Raw genomic sequence first — 20889 nt, 5'->3', positions numbered from 1 at the left:
CTTATGCATTCAGTACTAGATTCATTCTCTGATCCTTTAATTTGGTGGACAACATGTCAGTTCAGCTGCAAGAGCTGTTGGAGGGCATCCTCTGGAAGTTGTCATAATTAGTGTGTAAGTATATGGAAGGGGGTGAGAACCATGAGCCTCCTAGGTTTTGTATTGAAGTCAATGTACCCAAAAGAAGACGGAAACTAGCTGCTACCATACAGAGTGCTGTTGAGGCTACTGTAAACCTTCTTTGCAAAACAGTGTTTTAATCAATTATTTGGTGACGTGAATATATTTAGTATAGTTTCATCTAAAAATACTAACTTTTTAAATGTTTCACTTAATGTTTCACTAAATTCACTGAGGAGGATGGTCCTGAGCCTCCACTGTCCCACATGTGTTTTGTGTTTCTCAGTGTAGATTCACTCCCGGCTGTGACCAGAGGTTGACTTAATATTCAGCACAAATTGATAAAGAAATTGATAAAGAAATATGCCGATGGGGAATCTGGTCGTTTTTTGACTTATTTTTGTGACTTGATTTTCAGCATCCTTCATGCAGTGACAGTGTTATGTTTGATGGGGCATAATCGTAATTGGAGGTGGCCTCTGGCTCCATCCATTTGGGGAGTACCTGAAGTCAGAGTGAAACCAAATCAGTAAACAAGGAGGAGGATAATTGTAATGGGATTTAACGAGCAGAGCTCCTGGTAAGACGCTTCAGGAGGGTGGTCACGTGGGCTAGCAAGGCAGAGGTCCTGGGTTTGAGCCTCGGTGTGAGCCAAACAGGAGGAAGTGGACCTCGCTAAGCAAGCAGCGTGACGTCCTTTACACCAGCATGACCCCATTCATACCATACACCCTTTAGTTCTGACGCTAAATGACTTATCTAGGATCAAACTCTGCAGATCAATAGTTCTTAACCTCAGACTTATCATTACACATTTACTATTAGTTGCTAGTTGTTAACCTATTTCTAGGTTAGTTCAACTTTGATTCAAAGTGACAGGTGTGAAATGATCTGAAAACTCAATCTGCTACAAACTACCTATCAAAGTAAAGCCCTACAATATTTACAGAATCAGTGTTCAATAACTCCTGGATCTGGTAGTTCAAAGCGAATCTTATCGGCCTGTGTTTTAGTGTTTAACAGACACATTCTTGTTTCTCTGCTCTTCCTTTGTTCTCCTGGTGGACATGGCAATCCTATAGCCCTGACAGGCTCTGCTTCCGTACCTCCAAAGGCACTAGTTAAAGCCCTTGACGGGGAACATCTGTGGGGTAGAGATACACCAGGCTTTTCCAGAGAACCCGGAGGCTTTACGAGACAGAGGCCGGTTTAATGAGACACTCTCAACTGTTCTGGCCAGGGCTTTGGAGTTGCCCGTCCCTGACACATCCTCACATGGCTTGATTTTCTATGGAGAAACTTGGGGGGGAGGGCTTCAAGCCTTCACCTTTTAAAGGCCCATTTTATTGTCATTTACTGTTTACTTCTTCCTTGGATACAGTTCAGTCTTTGTCTCTGTATTGATTTGTTCAAAGAATGGTCTGGTGTGACAGTATACGGAAAGTGTTGTTGAATCAACTTAATGGTGGTATTTATTGATGAAGACGCAGGTGCACTGGTCTATGCCTGGAATAATTTGTGTCAAGTTGATAAGAGAACAGTGATGTATTGATTTTTCTTTCAATATGTCACTCATTCTTATCATTTTCATACATAATCATTCCGAAACCTTTTATTCGTCAACCTGTTTGGTTCATGTCAGGTTCTAAGCAAATACATAACCTTGTGAAAACATTAGTCCATCCTAGTGACATGGTTTATTATCAACATTGCCATTTACAGATACACATTGTCAGGGTTAAAACAGAAGATCCTACACCTTCTCAGTCCCCCTGTCTTAGCAGCCCCTTTGCGAGGATCAGAGACACGGCTAGACACATGGACCCCATAAATCCCTGCTTTGGGGGCTGTTTCTCATGCTGTGCGAAATGAGGGAAGGAAGTCGCCGGCAAAGGAGCGAACCAAGGAGCGAGCAAGGCATGCTGTGAGTTGGCCCCAGCCCCTAAGTTCGATGAGGGAGATATAATGTCAGTTTCCTTATCAAATCAGCTGTGATTCGCTTTCTCTCATTGTTTGTTTTTTCTACTGATGTTTTCCAACGGTCGAAACATACAACGTCAGTGCTTCATTGGAGCATGAGCTGAGGCCTTAGCAGTGTTTTTTGAGTCAGTTAGACCCTATGACATCAGTTTCACTTGTCTTAGTCAGTGATATCCTCTTCACTACATCTTAGCTTTAACAAGGGATCAAGTTTTCAGTCTGGCAAATATCTCTCTCTCCTCCCTTGGATATTTATACCCCAGTGTGTGTCCCTCCAGCTGTTTTTTACCTAAACAAACACCACAGCCACAGGGACTACTCAGTTACCCCCAAATGGTTTGTGTAGGTCATCAGAGCCACAGAGAAGCACCAGTATACCTTGTCTCTGGTTGGCTCTTGAGATTCAGGAAGGAGAAAAGTGGCTGTAGGTTAAAGAAGTACCCTGAGGCACTCCGCACAAATACAAAAAGACCCAAACACTTGGTATGATAATAATCGTATGTCTGTTCCTGGCCTTTCACTGTCAATAGTGAATGTCTGTCAGTTTGAACTGCAATCACGTGCAAATCACTACAGTAGTGCAGCAGGTTTCTTAGCAAATCTCTGCAGGTGGGTTTGACTGGTTTATTTTCATTGGAATTAAGATTTGTAATTTACCAGTAGTTAAATAGTTTAATACTATTAGCTCACGGGTCTCTAATCTCTACCAGCCCCTAACCTCTAGTTAGTAGACTATGTATGATGAATTGCCTAATAACCTGCTAACACATTCATTTCCATGATGGCTTCATAGCTAATTAGCTGCTAATAGGCTACATACAATGTGCCTTATTCTAAAGTGTTACTTATCAGGATCTTTGACACCCACCCTTCCCACTCCCACCACACTCTCTCCCCTCCCAGCTGGTTGTGGGTTGCCAGGCCCTGCAAACCACAAAACCGTGCTTATGTAAGGGTGAGATGGCGTTCGCCAGCCAAATACCTCCGGGCTTTGCGGCACATGCCGAGATCCTCTGGGACTAATAATATCCCCCTTCAGCGTCTCAGAAAGGGGGGTCAGGTCCCCCCCCTCTCTAGGTTTGTTTTTGGGGGCTGACGCCTCATGTGATTTGAGGACACTCGGCCCAGAGGCTAATTTTGACCACCCTAGTATGGAGTGTGTGGGGAGTGTATATGCAGTTCTGACAGCAAGCATAGTGTCCCTATGTTTCCTTGGGGTTACATAGTGGCAACTAACTGTCCAGAACTGTCTGGATTTGGAGATTCACTTTGAATCTTCTGGGATAGATCCAGGCTGAATCACATCCGGCCGTGATTGGGAGTCCCATAGGGCAGCGCACAATTGGCCCAGCGTCGTCCAGATTTGGCCGGGGTAGGCCGTCATTGTAAATAAGAATTTGTTCTTAACTGACTTCCCTAGTTAAATAAATAAAATCTGATTGTCTGTAAATATAAGTTAGGACATAAATGTTATAATATTAGTTAGATTAAAGAAGATATGCAAACATGTTTTTGGACAATTAGTTGTTTTTAGCTGCTTTGAGTTGTATTTCCTTGTGCTCCTCCCTGAAGCTATGGTGGTCTTATACAGATTCTTACAGTAACTGACTGCACTACTGCTCAATCAGTAATCCTGCCTAGAAAATAGCTAAATGTTCTCCTGCCTCAGAGGCAAACCTAAAGCACAGTCATCTGAAGTAAATCAATTTTTCCTAATTGTAACATAATCTACAATGAAGCATTGTTTCTCTACTAATTTAAAAAAGACTGCAGTGTTTAACTAGAAATGTTTCACGGAGTCTCATCTGTATTTGCCTTAGTTCTTAAAATAACCTTATGGTTCCGACTGGACTCACTGGACAGACGTTTGGTATTTTAGATAAATCTTTGTACCTCCAATAAGTATGATATGTTACGTTTGGTATGGTTACCAAAGACAGAAGGTTACTTAAAGACAGAAACGATAGGAGGGAGGTTGGTTGGGGAGGATGGGTGGACGTATCTAGCAATCCAAAGGTTGCGTGTTCGAGTCGTGTTGGGGACAACTGTAGCATTTTAGTTAACTCTTCCCCTAACCTTTATTTTAACCTTAACCCAATAAACTTTTTCTGTAAATTCTCCTAACCTTTGTCTTTAGTTCTCCAAACCACCAACGTAAATTCTCCCTGTAATTCTCCTTTGCTGTTCCGTTTCAACATGCAACCTTGTCTCAGAGAAATATGTATAGTACAAGATCATCCGAGATGTATAATACTTTCCATCATCCAATTTGTATGCTATTGTACAACCGGGTATGACGAATGATATTACAAGTCCTCTAAATCATATGAAATCGTATGACCGCTATTCCATAATGTAACCTAACCTAACATAAAGTATCATACTAAATGGACCGACAGATTTACATACCAAATCTTACAAATTGACCTGAGGTCAGGTTGCATGGTTGGAGAAAAGGGGCATTGGTGTCACTGTGACACGGTGTCAACTCACTCAGGTTAAAATCAGTGTGTCCTCGAGAAAAAACAGGCTGTTCCTGATAAAGATTAAAACTTCCACTCCTTCTAGACTACCCTATGTACAGAAACACATTATGGCATAGCCTACACACTGTTTTATATCATACTTACAGACTTATTACAATGTACAACATAAGTTACATTTCACACATCTCCACACATCCTCACCTCCCTTTCTCTGCTTCACTCTCTCACATACATTACACACAAACATGCACAGGCTGCTGCAGTCTACCTCATGAAAGAAGGCATTAACAGTTAAAGGGCAGTTTTTTTCTGCTTCCTTGCCAGGGTTTTTTCTGGATCAAACTGGGGCTTAGGTGGTGGTGGGTGAGGCGAGTGTGTGGCAATGGTCGTGGCCAATGGTGCGGTCATCGACCAAACATTTTCGATGTACTCCTGTTGGCCATAGTGACACATTTTTCTATGTGGCGGAGATAAAATGTTGCAGTTTTAAAGCTACTTTCCTGCAGCTCTACACATTTTGTCATGGCTTATGCTATCTGAGTGACTGAAATATTATAACAAAATCAATGGGGGTCCCATGTCATGACAAAAATACTCCTGAATGCATCATTTCTCATTCTCCCTGATTGTCTAGCTTTTATTTTGGTGATTTTCAGTTCTCAAAGATGATCTTATTAAAAAAATATAAAGGTCCATTATATTTTCTACATAGTTTATATCTGGTTTTAGTCATTTAAGTTTACACTTAAAAACTTTTTCCATACGGAAAATTACTGTTTGGACATAGGCGGCACGCCAAGACTTTTCTATGCTGAAAAAAACCCTGTGTGCTCTTGCCATCTTTCTGCCGGAATGTGTTCAACAGCACCGTCATCCAAGAAAAAACTACTGAGAATTCTCCAAAACCACAGCCACTTGGACTGATCTCCTGCTAATGATTCAGACATAGACTCTATTCCACTCTGTATGCATTGATAAAAAAACATTCCCCAAAGCTACTGTTAATCCAGCGAGCATTCTCCTTAGTATTGGTTCCTTTGGTGGAGATGGACACTAGCCAGGGTCTATAGCCAGGGCACATTCTCATAGTGCTATTACCTCTTTTGGACTGAATTCTGACTTTCTCTCATAGCTCCTGGGTAGTGTTCTCGTTCTTAAAGATCTTTCCCTCCTAAAAGCTTGACTTTGTCCTGGTCAAGTTTGGCACAGCAGGACTTATATATAAGTCCTATATTAAACCACAGCTTTGAAAGGCCTAATCAAATGTGAGCAGTATTTTATTTGAGTTATGGAGCCAGTGAGCTCCCCCTGCTCCCATTCACTTTCAACAGAAAATAAAGCTCCGTTTCCTGTTAGATAAGTCACACTCAAACTAGCAGGTCCAGAAACAGACGCGGAGTGCACCTCTTTCTATAGGCAGATAAGATCCAATGTTGTTTGGCTAGTCTGTGGTCAGATCGTCATAGCAGTCCACATGCTACAATATACTCTATATATCTCTATTTGGAGCCAGAACAGGGATTTGACATGATTACAGAAATAGTATTTCCTGATGAATACAGCCATTCATTTTTCTTAGACAGCGACCCAACATTTTTACATTACAGTGTTGACAGCCAACTCCATGGAAAACAATTGACAAAAGAGGATCTGTCAATTTCTCCTAAGAAGTGAGCCATCCTGTCTGTATATATAGTTGAAGTCGGGAGATTACATACACTTTAGCCAAATACATTTAAACCCAGTTTTTCACAATTCCTGACATTTAATCCTAGTAAAAATTCCCTGTCTCAGATCAGTTAGGATCAACACTTTATTTTAAGAATATGAAATGTCAGAATAATAGGAGAGAGAATTATTTATTTCAGATTTTACATTACTTTCATCACATTCTCAGTGGGTCAGAAGTTTGCACACACTCAATTAGTATTTGGTGGCATTGCTTTAAATTGTTTAACTTGGGTCAAATGTTTTGTGTAGCCTTCCACAAGCTTCCCACTATAAGTTGGGTGAATTTTGACCCATTCCTCCTTACTGAGCTGGTGTAACTGAGTCAGGTTTGTAGGCCTCCTTGCTTGCACATGCCTTTTCAGTTCTTCCCACAAATGTTCTATAGGATTGAGGTCAGGGCTTTGTGATGGCCTCTCCAATACCTTGACTTTGTTGTCCGTTAGCCATTTTGCCACAACTTTGGAAGTATGCGTGGGGTCATTGTCCATTTGGAAGACCCATTTGCGACCAAGCTTTCACTTCCTGACTGATGTCTTGAGATGCTTCAATATATCCACATCATTTACCTACCTCATGATGCCATCTATTTTGTGAAGTGCACCAGTCCATCCTGCAGCAAAACACCCCCACAACATGATGCTGCCACCCCCGTACTTCACGGTTGGGATGGTGTTCTTTGCTTGCAAGCCTCCCCCTTTTTCCTCCAAACATAACGATTGTCATTATGGCCAAACAGTTCTATTTTTGTTTCATCGGACCAGAGGACATTTCTCCAAAAAGTACAATCTTTGTCCCCATGTGCAGTTGCAAACCGTAGTCTGGCTTTTTTATGGCGGTTTTGGAGCAGTGGCTTCTTCCTTGCTGAGCGGCCTTTCAGGCTATGTCGATATAGGACTCGTTTTACTATTTATATAGATACTTTTGTACCTGTTTCCTCCAGCATCTTCACAAGGTCCTTTGCAGTTGTTCTGGGATTGAGTTGCACTTTTCGCACCAAAGTACGTTCATCTCTAGGAGACCAAGCGCTTCTCCTTCCTGAGCGGTATGACGGCTGCGTGGTCCCATGGTGTTTATACTTGCGTACAGATGATTGTGGTGCCTTCAGGCGTTTGGAAATTGCTCCCAAGGATGATCCAGACTTGTGGAGGTCTACAATCAGGTCTTGGCTGATTTCTTCTGATTTTCCCATGATGTCAAGCAAAGACACACACTGAGTTTGAAGGTTGGCCTTGAAATAAATCCACAGGTACACCTCCAATTGACTCAAATTATGTCAATTAGCCTATCAGACGCTTCTAAAGCCATGATGTAATTTTCTGGAATTTTCCAAGTTTTTTAAAGGTACAGTCAACTTTGTATGTAAACTTCTGACCCACTGGAATTGTGATACAGTGAATTATAAGTGAAATAATCTGTCTGTCAACAATCATTGGAAAAATTACTTGTGCCGTGCACACAGTAGATGACCTAACCTGTTACGACTTCCGCCGAAGTTGGTCGCTCTCCTTGTTCGGGCGGCATTCGGCGGTCGACATCACCAGTTTTCTAGCCACCACTGATCCACTTTTCATCTTCCATTTGTTTTGTCTTCATTGTACACACCTGGTTTCCAGTCCCATAATTATATGTTCCTTATTTAAGCCCCTGGTTCCCCCATGGTTTTGTGCGTGTTTGTTCATTGTAAGTTAATTTGTATTTGTGAGCTTGATTATTTTCCTTCTTGGGATATTTGTTGTTTTGAGTAAAGTTACGTGAATTACTCATCTCTGTGTCCTGTGCCTGACTCCAACTTACCTGCTACACCTAGACGCCTTACATAACCGACTTGCCAAAACTATAGTTTGTTAACAAGAAATTTGTGGAGTGGTTGAAAAGTTTTATTGACTCCAACCTAAGTGTATGTAAACTTCCGACTTCTACTATATAGTGGGGTCCGAAATTATTGACACCCTTGATAAAGATGAGCGATAATTGTATTATATTATATTATACTAATACAATTCCTCAGATAAATACATTTTGTTGATCAAGTAATTGTTTATTTTCTCAAAATGTTAAGGGTCAAAATTATTGACACCCCTAAATATTCTTATAAATTAAGTAGTCAAAAAATGTGGTCCCATATTCCTAACAAACAATGAATACATCAAGCTTGTGACTCTACAAACTTCGATGCATTTGCAGTTAGCTTTAGCTCTGTTTTACAATATTTTGTGCCCAATAGAAATGAAAGGTAAATAATGTATTGTGTCATATCGAAGTCACGTTTATTTTAAATTAGAATATGTTTCTAACACATCTGCATTAATGTGGATGCTACCATGATTACGGATAATCCTGAATGAATCGTGACTAATGATGAGTGAGAAAGTTACCGAGTGTTAAATATCATACCCCCAAGACACACACACACACACACACACACACTCTTATACATCATCTTCATGAACTTTTCCGATGGAGCCAGATAAACGTTGCAGCAAATCAAAGTACTCGTCTTTTACTAGAATTGGTGGCAGAGGGCTAGATGTGGTAAGTTCACTGCTTCTGACGGCTCCCTGCTGAATGATTTCACTGGCTGGTGTTTGATCACCAAATCCGTTCCTGGTGGGTTGAAAGAGATCTAGAGAGATGGGGAGAGTGAGATGAAGTGACTGAGGAGCCTTACACCGCTGTTTTTCTTTATGTGGGGTTCATTCCTGGAAGCGGCAAACCCAAAAATAGGTTGTCCAGTGAAGGAAGAAATCAACCCCCTGTTCTCTACCCCCATCACCCCTCCATCCCCCCACCAGCCAGTCATGACCTGCTCCCACTGCCACTCTTACATAAGCTAGGTGTCGTCGTTGGACATCCCGCATCATCCTGGCTCTCTGTGAACATAGTAAAATGGAGCTAGTGTGTGCTGTAAACAGGACAACCCTCATTCAGGTTGACTTTGGCACCCACTTTGCACTGTCACTGTGTTTTAGTGTCACGATGCCCGGGTGCCAAATTCTACCAATAGTGCTCCTTATTGTTGTGAGCTTGGCTCTTGGATCAGGACACTTGACTGAGAACGACAACTTGGTGTTTGTGGACAGAGCAGGCATGCAGTAGGACAGCTTGTGTTCTGAGTGGGACAGCAGAGGGCAGTGAGAACTACTGCCCTGATATCCCCGCCTTATTGTTGCGTAATCTTTAGAGTAAGTGTGGACAGTTGGTCTCCTACAGCACTTGTCTCCTGGGAGAGAGAGTGAGAGAGAGGCGTCTGTTGCTTTGTACTGAAAACCACCGGCTGGGCTGTTGTCGTGTGTAAAAACCCCATCCAGCATTTTGGAAACACAAACAAACACATGCTGCTAAACCTCTCTGAAACAATCACTTTCGTTTTCTCTATAATTGATGCATTGATTTCTGGGAATTCTGCTCTAACCCCCTCCAACGACATTGAATATAGAAAGAATTTGGTGCCATTAGAGAACTGTTACGCGTCAGTGTTTCCAAGCCCCTGGTAGAGTAATGCGTGCCTTATGAGAGGGTTGGGGATGGCAGGTTTCTGGCTTGGCACAACTCTTCCTCTTGGTCTTTGGCACTGGTCTTTTACATCTCCTCCCACCACAGGCTGATAGTTAGAGTACTGGCTACTGTATCAATACCGTCATCTATTCACATCTAGATTTTTGTAGCTATATCTGTTAATCTGCAAATATTATGCAGTGAACTCACATGATTGTGTAACCTTATGCAATGAAACCCAGCCACCTATAATTACATTGAGGGGCCTAGATACATTTGCAGGTTTCATAATAAATTACTTAGCATTGGCCTGTACATTGTGTATTATATACTGTATGTTTGTGTCTCGTCCATTTAAGCTCTAATCTCAATACTTCTGTATATAGCAATATATTCTAATTTTCCCTCTTGTATTGCTAAACTCAGCAAAAAAAGAAACGTCCTCTCACTGTCAACTACGTTTATTTTCAGCAAACTTAACATGTGTAAATATTTGTATGAACATAACAAGATTCAACAACTGAGACATAAACTGAAGAAGTTCCACAGACATGTGGCTAACAGAAATGGAATAATGTGTCCCTAAACAAAGGGGGGGTCAAAATCAAAAGTAACAATCAGTGTCTGGTGTGGCCACCAGCTGCATTAAATACTGCAGTGCATCTCCTCCTCATGGACTGCACCAGATTTGCCAGGTCTTGCTATGAGATGTTACCATACTCTTCCACTAAGGCACCTGCAAGTACCCGGACATTTCTGGGGGGAATGGCCCTAGTCCTCACCCTCCGATCCAACAGGTCCCAGACGTGCTCAATGGGATTGAGATCCTGGCTCTTCACTGGCCATGGCAGAACACTGACATTCCTGTCTTGCAGGAAATCACTCACTGAGCAGTATGGCTGGTGGCATTGTCATGCTGGAGGGTTACGTCAGGATGAGCGTGCAGGAAGGGTACCACATGAGGGAGGAGGATGTCTTCCCTGTAACGCACAGCAATGACAACAAGCTCCGCCCGAAGATGCTGTGACACACCACCCCAGACTATGACGGACCCTCCACCTCCAAATCGACCCCGCTCCAGAGTACAGGCTTCGGTGTAACGCTCATTCCTTCAACGATAAACGTGAATCCAACCATCACCCTTGGTCAGACAAAACCGCGACTCGTCAGTGTAGAGAACTTTTTTCCAGTCCTGTCTGGTCCAGTGAGGGTGGATTTGTGCCCATAGGGAACGTTGTTGCCGGTGATGTCTGGTGAGGACCTGCCTTACAACAGGCCTACAAGCCCTCAGTCCAGCCTCTCTCAGCCTATTGTGGACAGTCTGAGCACTGATGGAGGGATTTGTGCGTTCCTGGTGTAACTCGGGCAGTTGTTGCCATCCTGTACCTGTCCCGCAGGTGTAATGTTTGGATGTACCGATCCTGTGCAGGTGTTGTTACATGTGGTCTGCCACTGCGAGGACAATCAGCTGTTCGTCCTGTTTCCCTGTAGTGTTGTCTTAGGCTTTTCACAGTACGGACATTTCAATTTATTGCCCTGGCCACATCTGCAGCCCTCATGCCTCCTTGCAGCATGCCTAAGGCACTTTCACACAGATGAGCAGGGACCCTGTGAATCTTTCTTTTGGTGTTTTTCAGAGTCAGTAGAAAGGCCTCTTTAGTGTCCTATGTTTTCATAACTGTGACCTTAATTCACTACCGTTTGTAAGCTGTTAGTGTCTTAACGGCCGTACCACAGCTGTATGTTCATTAATTGTTTATGGTTCATTGGACAAGCATGGGAAACAGTGTTTAAACCCTTTACAATAACAATCTGTGAAGGTATTTGGATTTTTACAAATTATCTTTGAAAGACAGCATCATGAAAAAGAGTTTATATTTGTGTCTACTCTATTGTACTGTCAGAGTCTAGGTGATGTGGTTAAGACGGAGTCAGGCTCAGGACACAGAGATGAGTTATAATAGTAACTTTACTCAAAAATAATCTTCCAACAAGGAGAACGAAAATCCAGAATCACATACGCGAGGCAACTGACAACAATAAACACGCACAAAACCATGATAGCTCCAGAGGGTTAAATAGGGAAATAATTCAAATCTAATGGGAACTAGGTGTGTACAATACAGACAAAACAAATGGAAAAAGAAATGTTGATCGGTGGAGGCTAGAATGCCGGCGACGTCAACCGCCGAACGCCGCCCGAACAAGGAGAGGCACCAACTTCGGCGGAAGTCGTAACATGTGTACCTCTATAACCTACTACGTGTATAGTCTCTAATGTATTCTCCTCTTCCCTCTCTCCAGACGCGGAGGCTGACGAAGGTGGAGCGCCAGCGTTTCAGTGAGGAGGTGGAGATGCTGAAGGGGCTGCAGCACCCCAATATTGTCCGCTTCTACGACTCCTGGAAGGACAACTGCAAGGGTCACAAGTGCATCCTTCTAGTCACCGAACTCATGACATCAGGCACCCTCAAGACGTGAGTTAAAGGGATACAATTTGTATGTATCTGCATCCAGTATGAAGTTAGTTAGAGGTAGTTTCACAAGCCAATGCTAACTAGCTTAGCACAAAGACTGAAAGTATGCTAGCTGTACATAAAAATGGTTTCTATCAGTTCATCTGACTCTCGGAAAATAGATCAAGGTCTTCATTGCCAAAACCCTAAACTATCCCTTTAAGTCCATCCCCACTGCCTGAGTAATAAGCAGATGGGGAAAAGTATGTGCCATTTTCCTACGTCATCTCCTTGTAAAAGGTGCAAAAGACTTCAAGCAGATATGCTTTCCATCTGTGTTTTTCTGTTCATGTTAGTGAATCTACTGAATTGGTGTGTTAGCCATGTGGCTAACATCTGTCGAAATGGAGTGTCACTCTCAATTTGAGCATGACAGGAGAAAATTGGTTCCAGAGACAGATGGAATGGAAAATGCTACCTCATCCTCAGGCTCTCAAATTCAATGTGAGCACCCCTGGTCCATGGTGCTCTGTTAATTAGTAACACTTGTTGCTTACACTGTTGTACCCCATGGTTCCAATCGCTCAGTTGGTTGGACACCAGGGTTTTGGGTTTGAGTCCTGCATAGGCTGCACGTACTCATATCAGCCTCACCCTGCAGGTACCTGAAGAGGTTCAAGGAGATGAAGCTGAAGCTGCTGCAGCGCTGGAGCCACCAGATCCTGAAGGGCCTCCACTTCCTCCACACCCGCACCCCGCCCATCATCCACAGGGACCTCAAGTGTGACAACATCTTCATCACCGGCCCCACAGGCTCCGTCAAGATCGGCGATTTGGGCCTGGCCACACTAAAGAGTGCCTCGTTCGCCAAGAGTGTCATTGGTGAGTCTCCCAACTACCAGCCACAGCCACAGCCACTTCAGTTGACACTGACACTCAGTATGATGGAGTGCATCAGGGCTCTATTCTAGACCCTGTGACTATTGAATATTTCTCAATGTAGGATTAAAGCGTTCTGTCACCACTACTAAGGTTTTAAAGTGAGACGTACGTAATACCTGAAACCTCATAGAGGATGTTAAAACGTTTTGCCACCTACAACATTTGCTTTAATGTATTTTAAAAATTGTATTACAGAGATACAGTGTTGTGTGAAACGGTTATTTAATATTTCAATAAATAATTTCTTCCAGTGTCAAACACTCAGTGTAAAATGGAGTCCCAGTCCCACTGCTACCTGTGTACTACTGTCCCTTCAGTGTGGTGTGACCTTAAACTGGAGCAACTGTAAATAAAGCCTTCAATGCCATGTTTTATGCTCACCACTGTTTATTTATTTGGCTAGATGTTTATATTTATACTGTCATGGTGCATGACGGCTAGTCTTTGCAGTGACGTCAGGACGGCTGCCCGACATGTTCTAATCTATCACAGTGTTTGGTCTCAGTGACTTTTTAATAGTGTGGGTCATCTAAGTCCCATTTGGAAACCTTCAAATCTACAGACGTTTAACATTTGTTTTACATTATCACGCTCGTATAAGATTTGGTGTTGTATCAATAAATAACTTATCTTTTGATTACCTCCTCCTTCTGTACCGCCTTTGATACATTTTTTCCATTTGAATACACTTGTACTTGCCAATACACATTTTCTGCACTGTATTACAAGGCACACAGTTGGCTACTTGTTCCAAAGTGGTCAGAGTGAGAATGAATAAGGCCACTCTATTGTGAAGTGTAACTGCAGTTGTCAGTGAAGTAGGACCACATTTTGCGCCATTCTCATAACCACTATCATTATACCCCCTCCTCACTCTACCCCCCCTCCCCCCCTCTGTAGGGACTCCTGAGTTCATGGCTCCAGAGATGTACGAGGAGAAGTATGATGAGGCGGTGGACGTCTATGCCTTTGGGATGTGCATGCTTGAGATGACCACGTCTGAGTACCCCTACTCCGAGTGCCAGAACGCTGCCCAGATCTACCGTAAAGTCACCAGCGTGAGTGGATTTCTCTGTCTCTAGTGGATTATGTGTGTCCAGTCCATGTTGTTCAGTTTGTCTGTTGTTTTGCTAGATGTCGGTCAGATCTGAAGAGAAATTTGGCCATCTTTCTGGTTGCAGTTTGCAGTTTGACAGCACCACTTGTTCAGTGTAGTGCTGCTTGCCTCTGGGAATAGGTAAGCAGGAAAGAGGCATTCAAACGGCGTGCAACATGTGCAAGGATCATCATCTCTTGTTCCTTTCAACTAACTGCTGTTCTCTCTTTCTCTATCCACCCCCCTCTGTCTTTCTTTTGAAGTTGCTTGCTATGCATCACTAATGTGACACAAATAGATACACAAAAACACTCAATTACATACTCTCTCTCTGTTGTGAATGCCACCAACATTCTCACTTCCATCCGGTCTCCAAAAATAGAAACCCTCCCCTTGTACCCAACCCTGTTATCTCTGTTACTGAGTGTTTATCAGACCACTAATGGTAATCTACCATTTCTCATTTCTATGCAATGTTGCTGTGACATTTCTCATCAGCAGAGTCAATTACAGGGTCTCTGTGGAGCTATAATGAATTGTATTTACCAAATGGACGCCTCTCTTTCACTGCTTTAATCAGCTGTTGCACCGTAACGACCAGATTTGGAAGAGCTGAAGGGCTCGGGCTTGATTGCTAATTACTGGAATTGGAATGATGCTTTAAGTCTTTTACTTGTTGGAGGACGAGGTCCACATGCAGGAATGGGAACGTCTCCACAATGCTGGATTTTCTCCACTCCACAATTCTGGATTTCTTTGCGGTCATTTGGCCAAATAAACTGAAATCCCCAAGGACCATAATGCACGTCGTGGATTAATTTACATGCAGCTCTTCCAACGTGATTGACACAGTAAGAACCCACGTGCTAGCTGTGTGTGTGTGTGTCTGAGCTCGCTACAGCCCTGGAACAACATGAGCAGTATTTAGTGCTAGAGTCCAAAGGAGTGTTACAGCTTTGAGGAAGCAAGGCTCTCACTCCGTTATGGGTTTTCTGCCAGAACCACAAAAGCAGTTCGCCAGCCTCTGTATTCAGACGTTCTCCAGCCAGCCTCTGCATTCAGACGTTCCCCAGCCAGCCTCTGCATTCAGACGTTCCCCAGCCAGCCTCTGCATTCAGACGTTCCCCAGCCAGCCTCTGCATTCAGACGTTCCCCAGCCAGCCTCTGTATTCAGACGTTCTCCAGCCAGCCTCTGTATTCAGACGTTCTCCAGCCAGCCTCTGCATTCAGACGTTCTCCAGCCAGCCTCTGTATTCAGACGTTCTCCAGCCAGCCTCTGTATTCAGACGTTCTCCCCAGCCAGCCTCTGTATTCAGACGTTCTCCAGCCAGCCTCTGCATTCAGACGTTCTCCAGCCAGCCTCTTCGTTCAGACGTTCTCCAGCCAGCCTCTTCATTCAGACGTTCTCCAGCCAGCCTCTGCATTCAGACGTTCTCCAGCCAGCCTCTGCATTCAGACTTTCTCTAGCCAGCCTCTGCATTGACTTTCACCAGCCAGCCTCTGCATTCAGACGTTCTCCAGCCAGCCTCTGAATTGACGTTCTCCAGCCAGCGTCTGTATTCAGACGTTCTCCAGCCAGCGTCTGTATTCAGACGTTCTCCAGCCAGCCTCTGTATTCAGACGTTCTCCAGCCAGCCTCTGTATTCAGACGCTCTCCAGCCAGCCTCTGTATTCAGACGCTCTCCAGCCAGCCTCTGTATTCAGACGCTCTCCAGCCATCCTCTGTATTCAGACTTACATACTTACTTGCACTGTTGTTTCTTATTTGTGTTGACCTCAGCAGATAAGGATCTCCATGCTTAATTCATACCACAGTTCTAATTTAGCCATGGGGCTTGACCTATAGAGGAAATGAATAGCAGATTATTACTGAGACTACAGCAAATGGCCACCATTCTCCTCCTACACTTGGCTATTGTCTGACATCATTTTATGACAAGGTCTGTGTCATCAAATTATCTTGTTCCCTTTCTCAGAGCTATATATTTATGCTATGATAGGAGAGCTGTATATCATTCCACCAATAGACCAATAGTGGTCTATTGGTGGAATGATATCACTGTCATGTTTAGTAGCCTTCACCAACAGGATAAACAGTGGATATTATATATGGCTCAAGTTTCCCCTGTGCTGTGTGAGATGAGATATTGTACTGTGTCTGCGCAGAAAGACCTATTTGTTTTTCCTTCAGGTGAGATACATTGCCTTTTCAAGTAGGTGTAAAAGCTTTGTCCTCCCTCATTCCTGTGTGTGTGTGTTTTGCATGTGTGCGAGTGTGTATTGTGTGTGTTTGTGCATTCTCAGACACATTTGTTGAAATGTGTCTGTGTGTGTGTGTACTTGTGTCTGTGTGTGAAAGTGTATTAATATGAGCATGTGTATGGGCGCACAAAAGCCAAGACAATGCCCCCAAGTAATTTTCAAAAACAACAGAGTAAGTCCTTTAGCCAATACACCTACAGCAAGTTAACTTGGAGAGTAACACTGTCTTCTTTGGAAGTTTACTGGGTTGAAGTGAGTTCTTACAGAAGCAGAACATTACCCAGTGCGTCAGCTGACGAGGGGTTGCCGCCGCTGACAAAGGACATTGATATGGTGAGCAGAACTGGCCCAGCATCACTCCTCCAACTCTGCAAAGCCGTCTCTGTGCTGTGGTCTGACTGAGTGTGTGAGGAGACATACACAGCCTTGTGACCAAGGCGTTAGCAGGTGCCCGCTGCGCCTCTTAAAAAGTATGTACTACCGGTTTACTGCTGTGTATCTATGATTGTAAGGTGGTCCTCATAAGAATGTACTCTAATTGGCTAAGGACTTGTACCTGTAAAGCCACCTAGGGAATTTCTAGGATAGGATAGCTGGTGCCAGCTATATACAGTACAGTACCAATTGGATACACAGGTCCTTCCCTAGGACAACAGTACTAAGGGAGGGGTTTAAAGAGGTATACTCAAGGAGTGGCATACAGGTTACAGTTGTCCTTTCTGGAGGGAATCACAATTTTGAAGGTTAATGTACACAAACTTAAGTCACTCACTGAAGTTTTATTTCCAGATTTTCCCCTTTTGTTATCTTGAAAAAGAGGCATGTATTGACTGTATACTATCTACTCAATAATATATACACTACATCACTAAAAGTATGTGGACACCTGCTCGTCGAACATCTCATTCCAAAATCATGGGCATTAATATGAATTGGTCCCCCTTTTGTTGCTATAACAGCCTCCACTCTTCCGGGAAGGTTTTCCACTAGATGTTGAAACATTGAAGGGGGGGGGGGGGCTTGCTTCCATTCAGCCACAATAGCATTTGTAAGGTCGGGCACTGATGTTGGGCGATTAGACCTGGCTTGCTGTTGGCGTTCCAATTCATCCCAAAGGTGTTTGATGGGGTTGAGGTCAGGGCTCTGTGCAGGCCAGTCAAGTTCTTCCACACCGATCTTGACAAACCATTTCTGTATGGATCTAGCCCGAACCATGAAAAACAACCCCAGACCATTTTTTCTTCCTCCAACAAACTTTACAGTTGGCACTATGCATTTGGGTGTTCTCCTGGCATCAGCCAAACCAAGAATCGTCCACCGGACTGCCAGATGGTGAAGCATTTCATCACAGAGAACGTGTTTCCACTGCTCCAGAGTCCAGTGACGGCAAGTTTTACACCACTCCAGCTGACGCTTGGTATTGCACATGGTGATCTTGGGCTTGTGTGCGGCTGCTTGTCCATTGTTCATGAAGCTCCCGAACAAACAGTTATTGTACTGACGTTGCTTCCAGAGGCAGTTTGGAACTCAGTAGTGAGTGTTGAAACTGAGGACAGACGATTTTTACCCGCTTCAGCACTCGGCGGTCCTGTTCTGTGAGCTTGTGAGGCCTACCACTTCGCAGCTGAGCCGGTGTTGCTCCTAGATGTTTCCACTTCACAATAGCAACAACAGTTACAGTTGACCGGGGCAGCTCTAGCAGGGTAGAAATTTGACAGTGCCACGTTGAAAGTCACTGAGCTCTTCAGGAAGGCCATTCAACTGCCAATGTTTGTCTATGTGCTCGATTTATATACCTATCAGCAAAGGGTGTGGCTGAAATAGCCGAATTCATTCATTTGTAGGGGTGTGTCCACATACTTTTGTAAATATAGTGTATGTTCATTCAATGTGCAGAATACAGAATATTATACATTTCCATTGATCCTACCAACAACCTCAACACATTTGTGATTTCACATGGTAAGGAGAAAATTGCATTCTAGGAATACCAGGAACCTTTGTTTTATTTATTTAACTAGGCAAGTCAGTTAAGAACAAATTCTTATTTTCAATGACATCCTAGGAACAGTGGGTGAACTGCCTTGTTCAGGGGCAGTTCAGGTGCATTAAACAAGAAGTCACCAGGGTTTAATGAAGGCTTACCAGAGTGTGTAGTTAACATGGCTACCAGCCCTCTAACCCTCCCTCCTCTATCAATTGTCCAATGAGTAACAAATTACTGAATGGCGAGAGTCACCTCTGGGATGAATCTTGTTGAATCAAATGAGTAGATCTCAAGCACCATTGAGCCATTCATACACCTTTCTGGAACAATTGCTAAGAGGATAAAACTAAGAGGCTTGTGTGATTTCAGTAGTTCTGTGTGGTATGGGGATGTTTACGTCACAGTATTGGGAGGTGTGATTGAAAGTCATTGCCTGAAGCCACATACCTAAGCTCACAGTCTTCACTGAGTGGCAGTCATATTGTTTTCAACATGGGGTCCAACTATGGGGTGAACAAGGTCTTACCATGCCTTGATTCAGACGGATTGGGTTAAATGCGGAAGACACATTTCAGTTGAATGCATTCCGTTGTACAACTGACTAGGTATTTCCTTTCCCCTTATTGAACATGAGGGCCAATGAAATGAGGGCCAATTAAAGGCAATTGGAGAGTCAGACTAGTCAGTACATTGCCAATTCTCTACGTACTGCCCACACAACCAAAACCCTCCTGTGCTGAAACAGGGGTACATTGCCCGTTTCCCTTTTTAGTGAGAGAGTGTGGGCGTGAGGGAACAGACACCCCTGGGCTGGCCCTCTCTCCACCAACCCTGGGCTGGCCCTCTCTCCAACACCACTGGGCTGGCCCTCTCCCCACCACCCCTGGGCTGACCCTCTCTCCAACACCCTTGGGCTGGCCCTCTCCCCACCACCCCTGGGCTGGCCCTCTCCCCACCACCCCTGGGCTGGCCCTCTCCCCACCACCCTTGGGCTGGCCTTCTCTCCAACACCCCTGGGCTGGCCCTGTCTCCAACACCCCTGGGCTGGCCCTCTCTCCAACACCCCTGGGCTGGCCCTCTCTCCAACACCCCTGGGCTGGCCCTCTCTCCAACACCCATGGGCTGGCCCTCTCTCCAACACCCCTGGGCTGGCCCTCTCTCCAACACCCCTGGGCTGGCCCTCTCTCCACCACCCCTGGGCTGGCCCTCTCTCCACCACCCCTGGGCTGGCCCTCTCTCCACCACCGCTGGGCTGGCCCTCTCTCCAACACCCCTGGGCTGGCCCTCTCTCCAACACCCCTGGGCTGGCCCTCTCTCCACCACCCCTGGCCATGCCCTCTCTCCACCACCCCTGGCCATGCCCTCTCTCCACCACCCCTGGGCTGGCCCTCTCTCCAACAACCCTGGGCTGCCCCTCTCTCCAACAACCCTGGGCTGCCCCTCTCTAGTGTCTACTATTTTCTGCCTCCCAACCAGCCAGTGTTGTGTAGATGTTGTAACTCCACAGCCCCTCCTCTACCTCTCTACTCCACTGCTGGGTTATAATTAGCTAGCAGAGCCATGGACGCCACCACACCACAACTGTTCCTCCTCCTCCACATGTTTCTACCCACACACACCGAACACACACCAGGCAATAAGGAGCTCTGACGCACTTCCTTCCTTTCTGTGTGTGTGTGTGTGTGTGTTGGTGGTGGGGGGGGGGGGTGTAAAGGATCTGCCGCTGATCCAGAAATGTTCTATTCTTCCTGATTTGTGTTTCAAATCAAATCGAATCAAATGTTATTTGTCAAATGCGCCGAATACAACATTGAAGTGCTTACTTACAAGCCCTTAACCAACAATGCAGTTTTAAGAAAATAATAAGTGTAAAGTAAAAAATAGATGAATAAAAAACAAAAATAGAAAATAATTAAAGAGCAGCAGTAAAATAACAATAGCGAGGCTATATACAGGGGGTACTGGTACAGAGTCAATGTGCGGGGGCACCGGTTAGTCGTTTATTATGTTTCAGCGCTTGTTTCCAGTGACAAAGAGAGGGAGGAGGGAGATTGGTGAGATGAAGAGAGACATAAAGAATAGAGAACTTAATTAGGGTGTTATAATTGACATAGATATCCCTGTTTTAGTGGTCATCTCCCGAGGCAGAACATACTAACACACGTACTCTACACATACTTATATTGTATGGTGGTATTTTACATTTTGTATTGTAGATATGTAGTGGGGTAAAAATGTTGTACTGTTTTATCTTTTGTTTTATATGTAATGTAAGTGCCTTACTGTGTTTGGACCCAGGAAGAGTAGCTGCTGCCTTGGTAACAGCTAATGGGG

General features: G+C 44.2%; 1 protein-coding gene across 3 annotated transcripts in view; it reads left to right on the top strand.

The window, feature by feature from the left end:
* Positions 1-20889, top strand: part of LOC110486396 (serine/threonine-protein kinase WNK4) — a 79278-nt gene that overhangs the window by 26771 nt on the left and 31618 nt on the right. For all 3 annotated transcript variants that reach the window (XM_036941126.1, XM_036941125.1, XM_021557957.2), the window contains exons 2-4: positions 12117-12289; positions 12930-13150; positions 14111-14268. In XM_036941126.1, coding sequence (XP_036797021.1) covers positions 12168-12289; positions 12930-13150; positions 14111-14268 — 501 coding nt within the window. In that variant the 5' untranslated portion in view covers positions 12117-12167. The remainder of the gene's footprint in view (positions 1-12116; positions 12290-12929; positions 13151-14110; positions 14269-20889) is intronic.

The sequence above is a fragment of the Oncorhynchus mykiss genome, chromosome 13 (genome assembly GCF_013265735.2).
Source record: "Oncorhynchus mykiss isolate Arlee chromosome 13, USDA_OmykA_1.1, whole genome shotgun sequence".
In the NCBI taxonomy this organism is placed as follows: domain Eukaryota; kingdom Metazoa; phylum Chordata; class Actinopteri; order Salmoniformes; family Salmonidae; genus Oncorhynchus; species Oncorhynchus mykiss.
Note: the sequence above shows the minus strand (reverse complement) of the source record. Positions and strands in the feature narration are given on the sequence as shown.